Source organism: Papilio xuthus, unplaced genomic scaffold, assembly GCF_000836235.2.
Source record: "Papilio xuthus unplaced genomic scaffold, Pxut_1.1 DF826933.1, whole genome shotgun sequence".
Taxonomy (NCBI): Eukaryota; Metazoa; Arthropoda; class Insecta; order Lepidoptera; family Papilionidae; genus Papilio; species Papilio xuthus.
The window spans coordinates 3326297-3338732 of NW_013531716.1; the positions used below are offsets into that span (position 1 = coordinate 3326297).

At 32.4% G+C, this 12436-nt stretch overlaps 3 protein-coding genes and 1 long non-coding RNA gene across 4 annotated transcripts; 1 reads left to right on the forward strand and 3 right to left on the reverse strand.

Annotated features, from left to right (window-relative positions):
* Positions 1–1032: 1032 nt before the first annotated feature.
* RpL18A (ribosomal protein L18A) lies at positions 1033–2999 on the reverse strand. Its single transcript, NM_001311800.1, is given in 4 exon segments — positions 1033–1235; positions 1593–1772; positions 2310–2486; positions 2937–2999. Coding segments are annotated over 4 exon segments (534 nt in total). The 5' UTR covers positions 2955–2999; the 3' UTR covers positions 1033–1076.
* A 509-nt stretch (positions 3000–3508) lies between these two features.
* Positions 3509–7607, forward strand: Adck1 (aarF domain containing kinase 1). The gene is made up of 6 exons (XM_013317718.1): positions 3509–4069; positions 4214–4624; positions 5032–5205; positions 5518–5718; positions 6491–6697; positions 6976–7607. Exons 1-6 carry the CDS (start codon positions 3632–3634, stop codon positions 7093–7095), a joined length of 1551 nt encoding a protein of 516 aa, XP_013173172.1. The 5' UTR covers positions 3509–3631; the 3' UTR covers positions 7096–7607.
* Positions 7608–7653: 46 nt separating this feature from the next.
* LOC106122015 (uncharacterized) lies at positions 7654–8171 on the reverse strand. The gene is made up of 2 exons (XR_001228076.1): positions 7900–8171; positions 7654–7818 (listed from the first exon to the last, which is right to left on the reverse strand). It is a non-coding gene; the product is annotated as an uncharacterized LOC106122015 (long non-coding RNA).
* A 1733-nt stretch (positions 8172–9904) lies between these two features.
* On the reverse strand, positions 9905–12376 carry LOC106121992 (uncharacterized). Its single transcript, XM_013317834.1, has 4 exons — positions 12178–12376; positions 11618–11842; positions 10528–10656; positions 9905–10238 (listed from the first exon to the last, which is right to left on the reverse strand). The coding sequence occupies exons 1-4, from the start codon at positions 12266–12268 to the stop codon at positions 9997–9999; spliced, it is 687 nt and encodes a 228-aa protein (XP_013173288.1). The 5' UTR covers positions 12269–12376; the 3' UTR covers positions 9905–9996.
* Positions 12377–12436: the final 60 nt, after the last annotated feature.

Here is a 12436-nt window from a genome sequence, read left to right on the forward strand (position 1 = left end):
TGTCAACGACGTTACGAAAACGTTCTCAAGAATAATCGTACTAGGACCTGTGAGAGTTACTGTTCACTACTAACCGATGCCTGCAGCGCGGAAATGTCGACAATGAAATAGGCACAAAATGTAACGACTTATAGCCTGTACATGTATAGAGGTCAGTTTTGTAGATAGTAAAGGATCCTTTCATTTAACATGATTATCAATATCTTTTTTAATGTTGAAATACATTCCCAATGTAAATTTGGTTTGATTGCTCAGTTCCGTCTGGTGAGCGGAATGCAAAGAATTCTCTATTTTCTCCAATTATTATTTCTTTTCTTACATACTTTCGTAGGAAGAGAGCATATAGTCAATGCATGTGTATTAGAAAATAAGTCATATACGAATGAAGCAGAATATTTTTTTCAAAATAATCGTAGGTTTCTCTTTCTAAATATCTTGGCGGCTCTACGTGATGTGCGCGCTACGCAGTGCCCTCCCTCCGCACTCCGCTACACTTAACATTGTGTTCTGCGCAACGAGTCGCGCGAACTTTAGAGCTGCAGAGATATTTGAAAACATTTTTAACATGAAATGTGAAATTCTATTTTTCTTGTCAAACTTTTGAATATTATTTTTTATTTTATGAGTTTTTAATTAGATTTAAATATGGAAGTTCCGTTATTTTTAACATAACATTAAAAGAAAATAAAGCAGATTGTGATTCTTTTAATTTAGACATTTACTAACCGACATTAGCGGACCTAACACACAGAAGAAAAGGGTGATAAAGGAAGGGAACTAAATAGGACTCGGCCGATAACTAGCGGTGAAGCTCGAGATATTAGGTAAGTTTGATAGTTTGTGAAGTGTGAAGAAAGTGAACACAAGCTAGATTAGCGCCTGCACGTTCAAATCGGACAGTCGTTTAGTTATAGATCATTAGCAGTGTTAATTAAAAGTGTCACAAGGGCAAGGTAACTTAGTGAGCTAAAACCCTACTTTCTTTCTATTGTCTTGCTAGTTTATGTTATTTGATAAATAATAATGCAATAATTTCCACATTACATGGCTTTTATTAGGTGTAATATGTTACAAAACTACAAGAAGTATGTGCTGGGCCTCTTGTATGCGAAGGTGTTGAGCCGCTTGTGATGGTGGACGCGCTTGGGCAGCGGGAACTTGATGCCGCTGTTGTGGAACTGCTTCACCTGCGGCCGCCGGCACGCCGACGCCTTGATTACTTCCACTTTGATAATCTGAAATATTAGAAAAAATAATTAAATCCACATATATTTTATAGTTGGAATTCACTATGTTCCTTTTTAATTTTGTGTACAAAAGAGAAACGCAAAATACGCGCCAGTCGACAACTTACAGAAGAGTTGCATGTTTTACCAAGATATTTCAAACTATAATACTAAGTTATTTAATAATAAATTTATAAAACATTTTATGACCTTGTCTCAATAACTTTAAAATTAATCATGTGAAAATTGTCCATGTTGCAAACCCCTTTTCCTTAAATCAATTGTTACATGCATTATTTAGTAGATGGCATACAAAACTACAATGGTTCTACAATAAGGACACATAAGAAAGAAATTATGTCTTACATGTATGGAGTGAGCACGTGCTCTGTGACGTGCGCCCATGTCGCGGTAGCACTGTGTGACGGCGCCGCCAACGCTCAGGTCGCGGTACTCGCGGTACATGTTGTGAACACCAGACCGAGACTCATAGCGCAGCCAGATACCGAAGTTCTTGATCTTGATCGGACTCTTTTCTGGAATTTCCTATAATTGACATTCATTTTGAGTATACATTTATACAGTTTAATTACAAGAATTGTATTTACAATCTTAAACCAAAATAAAAGAGTAGGATAACAAATTATTTCTAGAATACAAGCAAAATATACTTGATGCTGGTTTGTTATTAAGGTATGATATTCCATGTTGATTCCATGATGAACTTTACAATGGCAGTAAGAGTAGTTTTATATATCACACAATTTTAGGTTTAGCGGGCTGTTGGGGGAAGGCATTGTGCTGGACACTGGTAACCTTGGACCACCAAGATATTTGTAAAGAACTATAACAATATGTGCACTACTATTATTACCCATAGTCAGGTTGATTCGAGCATCAGAATTATTATTAAATAGATATTTATTGTAAAAATATATTTCATATCTATTTGGTAGATTATGGTCAACCAATCTAATGTTTACATCTATGTAACGAAAACAACACAAAGAAGGTAACATTTTTAATAGTAATACCAGTAAAATATAACTTTATTTTTAATTGGTCAAAATGGAATTTTATTACCTTAATAGAGACAATTTCTCCAGTGGTCTTCTTGAACTTCTTCAGTTGTCGCAGGAAATACCAAAACCGGGATTTAGCAACAATTGGGTCCGGAGAGAAAATTCTCATTTTGTACAGCGGCGGCTTGGGCTCGCTGTCTGATGGCTGTTTACGGCCAATCACTTCGTATTCCTTCAACTAAAATAAACAAATAGTATTTGCCTCTAAGGATTAATTATGTTCTAAATTATTGTATTTTACATATTAATAAAGTACTTGTTTCTATCATAATAAAATGTTTTTTGTTATGATTGATGCACAAGAACATGACATGCCTTACCTAACCTATAAAGTATACGACAGATTTTTGGACTTATAAGTTCTACAACTATTATAAAGGCGGTCTTTTTGATAGTAATGCTATATTTTTTTTTTATATTTTACACTAATTATTCACATCCAATATATTAAATTCACGAAAAAGCGACAAATGAGGCGGCAAGACAACGTGTACTACTGACATATTCACTGTATCGTTACTACAATTAAGATAATTAAATAAGTAACACCAATTCAGATGTTTTCTAACTTTTTTGATCGAAACAACACTTTTTCTTTCATATGAAAGTTTATTTTTAATTCCCTTACCTCTCCTTTCGCCTTCATTTTTGCAGATCAAACCTGAAAAAGATCTGTCAACGGAAGCGGAACACAAACGAAAGAAAGATGGCGTAGTGGCATGAGAGTAGTGTTGCAAGAGAGCACATTGAATTTTAAGAAAATACTCTCGCAGAGATAAAAAAATATATATAAACGGGAATTATTGACTGCCCAGAAAAATCCTTTTCCTCACTCTGCGCCATATTGCCGAAAGTATATGGCTCTAATTTCTTATAATTTCAATAAAAAAATGTAATGTAATCACGGTGTAATTTTATAAAGATGGTGGCGTCCTCAACAAGGTTTTTGTATTGGAGTTCATTACGTCCTTCTTTACTTTAACATTAAATATTTTTCGACGGCACTTTTTATTTTTATAAAGTCTAGCTTTATTTTATATAAGAAATTCGATTGGAAATATCAAAATTATTGATTCTTATTAAACACCTTTTACGACTATTCCTTCAGTTTACAGACGTCTTTTCTTTTATTAGCTAGTTGTCAAGTTCAAGTTGACGTTTTATTCTCATGTCATATCAATGTCAGAAGCATATGACAGTTTGACAGTCATAAGTGCACGTAACATGAAGTCAGAAGACTTTGTATTAAACAAAAACTTCTTCCTTCTGTGAGGATATCATAAGTTTTAAAATGTGATAGAGGTTGTGAAGATACTAGTTAAAATGGTTTATAGTAAAGTCCCTCGATTAGTTAGGTACGGTTTAAGTGGCGGAGTAGCAATTGGTAGTGCCGTTGCTGCTATGAAATATCGTGACACCGATTACAATTCTTTAGCTGTTGTGAGGCTTGTGAGAGCAGCATATACTGCTGTGGATATTGGAAGAACTTATAAGTCCATGTTATATAGCAAAGAGTGGGATAAAAACTCCAAAGAGTACATTCAAATCAAAAGTGAGGCGCATCAAATTGGTGCGGAGAAATTGCTTGAATTATGCCGAACAAACAAAGGTGTGTACATAAAAGTCGGACAACACGTAGGTGCGCTCGACTACCTGCTGCCCTCGGAATACGTGTCAACAATGCGTGTTTTGCATAAAGATGCCCCTAGAAACACAATTGAGGAACTATATAAGGTTATTAAGGAAGATTTAAACCAGGATGTAAGTGTGTAAATCATTGCATTTTCTTCAGATGTCTCAAGTATTGCATCATTTTAATTTCATAATTATTGCATCATTTATTCATTTCATTTAAATTAAAATTTAATGAACAATTCTGTTAATTTTTTTTTATATAAATTTCAGCCCCATGAATTGTTTATTGAGTTTGACCCTGAACCACTTGGCACTGCATCCCTTGCACAAGTACATAGAGCTAAACTGAAAGATGGCACTGAGGTAGCTGTTAAAGTTCAGCATCATTTCGTTAGAAAGAATACTAAAATTGACTTAAAATGGATGGAATTTATAATCACTACAATGTCTAAAGTATTCCCTGATTTCCAAATGCAATGGCTTATTGATGAAACAAAGAAGAATATTGCAAAAGAGTTGGACTTTATGCAAGAAGGTAAAAATGCAGAAAGGGTGTCTGCTTTGTTTAGTGATTACAAGTGGTTAAAGGTACCAAAAATATTCTGGGACTACAGCACTGAGAGGGTCTTGGTCATGGAGTATGTAAATGGTGGTCAAGTAAATGATGTGAAATATATTGATGTAAGTAAATATTTACATATGTTTTTACTAACAAATAATTTCAGTGTTGGCTATTTATTTTGTTATTAAGTGTACATTAATAATAGAAAAAATATTAAAGACAATTCCTACTTTTAGACATTACTAATTAAAATCCTTTGGTGTGAATGACATGCCTTCGTTACAAAGTCCAGTGTCCGAATGAATAGTGGCAATAAGTGTCCCCACAAACGTCAACAATTTAGTAAGGCTAGTGTTGGGTCAATACACTGCCACATTTTCGGATTTTCTTCCTAACACTTTTTACTTAGGTTGAATTAAAATCAATTGATTACTGGAGCCAACAAAAATCTGCTGCTAATTATTAACTAGTTATTCCAACTCCAAGGGTAAAATAAGGTTAATCCGTTATTTTATTTCTATTCTAGGAACATAAAATAGATAAATACAATCTATGTTTAAAACTCGGTGATCTGTATTCCCATATGATATTTGTGAGTGGATTTGTGCATAGTGATCCTCATCCGGGAAACATACTTGTGAAGAAAGATCCCGGTGACAAAGATGTAACAGTATTCCTGCTGGACCACGGTTTGTATGCTGTAAGTTATAGATTAGTAAATATTGAATCAGAAACCAGTTAATATTTTTTATTACATATTTTCATTCCATTCATTCTCTGGAGTTAAAAACCCATAATTTGATTTAGTAATTAAATATTTAATTATATGTAACTTTATAAAATTAGTAAAGTTTGAATTTAAAAAAGTAAGATTTAACTCACACTATGCTTTGGTGGATAAAAACATGAAAAAAAAGGGAAACTGAGTTTGACAATTATACTATACATTAAATTTTAACTAAAATGTTTTAAATTTATTCGGGTTCTTCTAATATTGTATTCATTTTTACAGCAATTGTCTGAGAAATTCAGATATCATTATTCAAAGTTATGGCTGTCTATAATAGCAAGAGATAAAGATGAAATGAAATTGCATGCGGAGAAACTTGGCATACCCAAAGATCTGTATGGTTTATTTGCCTGTATGGTGACTGGACGGCCATGGGATGTCATATTAAAGGGTATTGACAGAACAAAACCATCTTCTCGAGAGGTTTGTAAATGAAGTTGTATTGTCATTTAGTGACAAAATTGCTAGGTTTTGAATATTTACATGGCCTTGTGTATGGGGGACCTTAGTAGCCTATGCTCTGCTACAGATTGTCTAGTCAGAAATCTAATTAGGTTTCAAATTTTATCTAGATTTGTTCAGCTGTCACATAAGCTGTACTGTTACGTTACTAGTTCTGGATATCCTTCCATACTTTCATCTTAATAATATCAGTATGAAGTAAAATATTACTGTCATAAAAGAAATGGAATATTAATTGAATCTGATATTAAGATCTGCTCGTAATTTGTAGTAACCACATAACTGATATCTGACAGTAATTTTACGGTGCAAATTAAAATTACATTATACATCTATTAGAAACTTTTAGCTATAATTGTTTAGTTTAAGATTACATATATATTTTTTAATTTATTTCAAAAGATTTAACTTTAATTTCTCTTTCAAGTAGAGTCGGTGAAAGGCAGGCAGTTATAAAATAAAGCCAAAACTTAGTAATATTGTAAATGCGAATGTTTGGATGGATGGATGGATGTTTGTATGTATCTTCAAAACAGCTGAACAGATCTTGCTAAAATTTGGCATAGATGTAGAGTATAGTCTGGTAGAACACATAGGCTACAATTTTTTTTTTTATACTCCGCGCGGACGACAGCTAGTAAAGTTTATAAAACCTAGAGTGCAAACCCTAATTGAGTCAGATAAGGATAGGAAAATGATGAAACTTTTCTAAAACTAAATCTTTGTATTCCAGAAATCGACATTTCAGAATGAGTTACCGAATTTCTTGCATCACGTGACTCAATGTTTGGAGCATGTGAATCGTGAAGCGCTGCTCGTGTTGAAGACAAATGATTTGATCCGTAGCATTGAGTATGCGTTGGGTATGCAGGAGCGAATGTGTGGCTTTATGGTCATGACCAAATGTTGCACGCAGAGTATATACCAGCTTGAATACAAGGTCAGTCAAGGTTATTCATTGTATTAAAATATAGTTACCATATAAAATGATGTCACCACATAAAAATATTGTGATCAAGCCGAAGTAATTAAACATGAAGCCATTCTTTTACCTTTTCAATGCTACCATCCCATCAATATTGGTTCCTCCTTTCTGTAGATTACCCGGAACAAACATGGCCTTGCGGACAGAAGAAAATTATTTTTTTATTATCATCCACAAAATGTGGATTTTATTCATATGTATAGATGAAATAAATCATTTTTCTATTGTTACAGAAAGAAAATTCCTTTTTGAGGCGACAATATCTCAATACGAAGTATATTTGGTCTTTATTACTGCTTTATGTGTACAATGTTTTTCTCAAACTTAGAGAAAAATTTGTTATGTACAGTTAGTAATCATAATATATTAAATCAATGTACATTTAAGATGTAAATGGTCTGACATTACCAAAAATATTTATTGTTTAGTCCATTTTTTTACTTTGGCTATTTTTTTTTCATACATGATGCCATGCAATTAATGTTCCAAGGAAGTCGTTTCCTAGTTGAAATGTTACATTGTTTTAGTCAAATTGTTACCTTAAGTAGGTAATTGTAAATACATATAGAGTAAATTATTGATTGAACTAATATTGTTTAAAAAAATAATAAATTTGGCCATATAAAGGGGTAATTTATATAATTTTAGTAGGGTCAATAACCTAGTACATTTAGGTTATGGGTGTATTAAATTAAAAAAAAATTAAAATATTGAAAAACCTAAATCACTTGAATTCAATAAAACGGCATTGCTTAAAAAGCGATTGCAAATTGCAGACCGTGTATGGCAAACAAAGAGTATATAAAATAAGAGACGGGACGGGGAGAATAAAAATTGTCATTTTCAATGCTAGCAATATTATGAACAAGTCAATGTTGCTACCAACCTAAATAAATCAATCTGTCAGTTTCCTTTTTGACGTTTAAAATAAAAAGTTATTTATCAATTTTAGTTTAAAATTACAATATTTCAAACAATCAAACTTTGTAGCACAGATGGGACATGCAGTGAGTAATTCTGAAGCAGATTCCTTCATTTAATAATTCTGTAGACCTTGAAGAGGTGCATTTATTCATCTGCAACAGAATGAAATTGTAATTAATTGATTCAAGTGTATAACAATCACTTTAATTATTGCTTTTCACCTAATTACATACCTTATTAAAAAAAAACTGGTTTTCTTTGATTATATGGATCTCTCCCCATTTACTTACAAAACTTCTTTGCAATTCTCTACAATGATGGAACTCCCAAACCATGTAAAAAATTATGATTAGTTTTTACAGGTACAGATAGGAACTTTTATTGCCTGCCCATTTTGGTGAAATGTCTATGATAGAATCATAAATCAAATTAGTTTAAAAAACTTGTCATGACATGACCAATTTACAGGTTGATCTACAATATTTGAAACAATAATAGAGAGATATTCTACACACAACCTAAATAATGTTTAAGTTGATTTTTTTTATTAAATTTTTTTCATGTTTCGATCAAACCAATTTATACTAAATATCAAGCCAATTTAAAAGGTTAAAATTGTTCAAGTAATTGCTGGAAATATGTGCATACTTACTTAATATTTACCACTTACCATGTAGAATTTGTCATATGTCTTGTACTTACTTTTATGTTATTTTCATCAATTTTTGTTGTAAATTTATTCTTTAGCAATCAACAAAAGGTCATAAGTTCTAGTTCAACATTTAGTTCTTTTAAATATGAATAGAATGTAAAATTATATCTTTATGCAAATTCTATTTCTGTGAATCCATAGATTATGTTTTCTACTACTTTTTACTTGTTTCACACCTAAAAACAGAAAGTATTAAAAATTGATAAGTTGTTCATACAATGTTCTTCCTTTGTAATTAATTATAACTTTAAAGCTTATTCTTATTATTAAATAAGTTACAGAAACTTCAGAGGTTGGATGTAACTGCTGGTAACTTAGTTTATTTAGAAAAATAAACAATTACAGATATCTTTATATTCATAAGATCACATATTGTTGATGTTATTCATAATTTTATTATAAACAAACCTAAAGATGTGTACTTTTTAATAATTAATTTCAGTCAATTTGTCATTGGAAAGCGAGTCACACTCCCATTTTAAAGTCCGACCCAAACACAACAATAAACAAAGTCTTTTAACATTTGAATACTAATTTTATTTGATTTAATAATCGCGCCGCCCAACTCATACTTTGTGACAAGCGGCTTCTTCTTCTTGCTAAATTTATTATGGTAACACTTTTTTACGTTGAGAGTCATAGAATTTTTAAAACACCACTCTTCTATTGCATTTAAATCCTCTTGTATGAGATTTGCATCCTCAGGGGATTTGACAATCTTGTATAACTTTAAATCGTCTGCGAACCTACTGCATTAAAACCGCGAATTTCTTGCAGTTTTAATGCAGTAGGTAATGTCATTGATGAAAACCAGGAGTAAGATGTTCGGTTACATATACGGGAGAATGGGCGCTACCTACTCCTAGATGCTGAGTTCCTAATTTTTTATCCGCATTGGCTTTATTGTATTTCATTACAGCGGCTAAGAAAGCGTCTCTTTGACGGGGATAAAATATAACAATATCATAAAAATTTTCGTTTGTTATATGAGAGAATGAAAGTTTAATGGTTTAATGGCGGACGGCGGAGGACATCGTTTTTTGGGGGGGGGGGTGTTTTCATAATGCATACAAATAAATTGTAAATTTAAAATTACATACTTAAATTAACTAGATTAAATTGTTGTTTATTTATAATCAAAACTTTAAATTTAAAGAAATCATAAATTTTTAAAACACAATTTATTCATATGCACAATGGTTTTTAAAACAGCCCAAAAATAATAGAGAAAGTTTTGAGTGAGATAGATACACAATTTTCAAGATGGAGGATCTCCGTTTGCGTTCAATTTGTCGCACAGATTATATAATTTCGCATGCCTGATGGCAAATGTCAACAGCTTATTTCCTCCGATATGGGGACTTTATTGTTTATAAGATATAAAAAATTATGCTCAAAGTAGTTATTGTTTATGACAAACCAACTTAGGAGAGGCAATTATATGTGTAGTAAAGGCTATTTTTATATCCTTATATTTATTTTGTATAAATTGTATGAAATATATGTGTAGAAAAAAACCGGAATTGAATGAATTCTTGTTTTTATTCACCTATAAACAACAAAAGTACAAAAAAAATAAAAATTGTCTATGAAAAAGTAAAAAGTAGTTAATGGCAAATCATACATGAATTTTGTTTTCGAGATGACTAAGTTTGGAGCTGAGTGTTGACAAATCGTTTTGTATCTTCAATAAAATACCAGTGAAGCTGTCGGCGCTATTCCGTCGGGGGATTTTAAAGAATAACGAAGAATTAGAAAATTTAAACGATAGATCCGATCTCTTTTGATCCGCGTGCAATATATTTGTCAAACGATGACCTTCCAATGCTCCTGTTGTATCCGCAGACTTTTGATTGTTTTCTGTAAAAACAAATTAAAAAAAAACGACTCCAATGACTAATTCTGTTCAAAATTGGCCAAGTTCTTGCATTTAAAATTATGAAATATTTTAGTCGGTTGATTTACGTAAATTTGGATTGATATCGCTTCTTTTGTATAAACACTGTGCATGATTTCACATGATAAACTAGGAATTAAATAATTTTGGTAGTTGAAATAGATCGTAAAATAATAGTGTCCAAAGTTTCGTCTTTTCGTTGGTGCTCGCTACAACGGAGGCCCTGACGCACCCCCAGATAAAGAAACTTACCAACAGTTTTCCCAACATCTTCTTGCAATGTCTCCTCACGTATTATGTTATCCTGTGAGTCTCCATTAGTATCCGTAATAGATTTTTTGTTACCCATTGTTAGCATATTTTTGTTAGCTGCAGATATACCTAAAATAACAAGAAATGTGTAATATTTTTGAGTAAATTATGTCCATCACAATCCCTCGTTTAAAAAAGGTAATAAATTAATTTGGTGTGTAAACGAGTCGTCGCACTTGGGCTTAATTCGTATTCGCTCGAAAATGTAGTATTCGGTTTTAATCTCCCGGGGCTTAATTAAATTCGACAGTAAAAGAATTACGGTAATTATCTTTGCTGTAGTTTTTTCTGAACTGATCTTACTAAATTTTTTTATATGAAGCCATAGCCTAGATGGTGATAAACTTAAGTCACATTTAAAAACTTATAAACACACTTTATAATTGATTTGTTCGGATTTTAATCTTACTAATATTATAAATACGAATGTTTAGATGGATGGATTGTTGTTTGATTTGAAGTTTGTTTGAAGGTATCTCTAGAATGGCTAAAATAGTCTGGAAGAACAAATAGGCTACTATTTTTTTTTATTTCGCGCGGACGGAGTCGTTGGCGACCGCGTCATTCATATATCTATGCGAATAAAAAATATGACTTGACGATACAAGGGTATCACTGAAAATAACTTATATTTCATGAAAATAAACAGAGGTAATAAATCAGGAAAGAAGTTTGCAACGGAAATATCATGAGGCCAAATAACAGTCGTTTACGGTCGCATTCCGTCGATTTATTTCCGCTGACGTTTTGGCCTCGCTTCGTTATTTTACTTTTACTGCGCTCGTGCATTCGATAAGTATAAATAGCCAGCAGTTTAAATTACAACCTTCAAGTCAATGAGCGGTATTATTTTACTTTAAAACGGAAACTGCTACCATTGTATTTTCAATGTATTGTTTTTAAATGTATATTTTTAGTATTTTCAGTTTTTTTTACCCAGTCCTTTGTGTCGTCACCTCATTACTTTACTTCAGTCTAACAGAAAAAAATTATATAGGAAAATAAAAAAGGCGTTGGCTCGAATGCGTACAGAGCATTGGTTTCTCAGGCAACCAGACTTCCAATATGTAGGGATGTTGCGGGTCGTTGCCGCGGCATAGTGACGTGAGTGGTATCTCCCGCTCATCGCTAGACTTTAGCACTATGACCTCGTCGCAGTAGTCCGGCAGATCCAGTAAATACCATATCTTACGTCGCAAACGTGATACGGACGCTGATGGTCTTACGGCCACGTAACGCAGGCTCTGCTCTGTTACTATAACATATACATAAAGAGTTTTAAGGTTGGTAGATAAAATAGAAGTGTGGAGGGGAACTTTAATAGACCACATGAGACAATGAACGGCGTTTCACATAAAGAATTAAATAGGAATGCGGAATGAATTCAATAAGTATTGTGCTTTGGAATTGTATTGACAAGAAAACTCATCAGGGTGACTCAGACGATAGGGATGTCACGGAAGAGATTACGGAGATTCATTTAACGCTGTTTCAGTGCATCTCCCTCGCTTCTTCCATATTCATACATATAAAAGACACTTATTGCTAAGTTACGCGGCAAATATCATTGCAAAAAAATAAAGTACTTACATCCTAAATCATGGCGCCGAATTAACAGAAATGTAATAACATGCTTTTTAAGCAATTTACTGGGAGCCTTCAATAGATTTATAAGCGACATTTTGTTTACCTCCTACGAATATCATAACATTTTCTGCAATTTCATATTTCTTTCAAATAAAAATTCTCTGACATTTTCCAACAAAACTCTACTTCATTGACAAAAAAGGCGTTTTACATCGTTCTTAAATATTTTAAGGTATAAAATACTCTTTTATAATATTCAGAA

Excerpts from the sequence above, each read along its gene's own strand:
- Adck1 (XM_013317718.1), top strand. The coding sequence starts at position 3,632 with ATGGTTTATAGTAAAGTCCCTCGATTAGTTAGGTACGGTTTAAGTGGC. Across the intron at positions 4,070-4,213 it reads AGGAAGATTTAAACCAGGAT|CCCCATGAATTGTTTATTGA; the intron begins GTAAGTGTGTAA and ends TATAAATTTCAG. Across the intron at positions 6,698-6,975 it reads TATACCAGCTTGAATACAAG|AAAGAAAATTCCTTTTTGAG; the intron begins GTCAGTCAAGGT and ends CTATTGTTACAG.
- LOC106121992 (XM_013317834.1), bottom strand. The coding sequence starts at position 12,268 with ATGTCGCTTATAAATCTATTGAAGGCTCCCAGTAAATTGCTTAAAAAG. Across the intron at positions 11,843-12,177 it reads TCGGCGCCATGATTTAGGAT|TAACAGAGCAGAGCCTGCGT; the intron begins GTAAGTACTTTA and ends TATATGTTATAG. Across the intron at positions 10,657-11,617 it reads GCCTGAGAAACCAATGCTCT|GTATATCTGCAGCTAACAAA; the intron begins GTACGCATTCGA and ends TTGTTATTTTAG.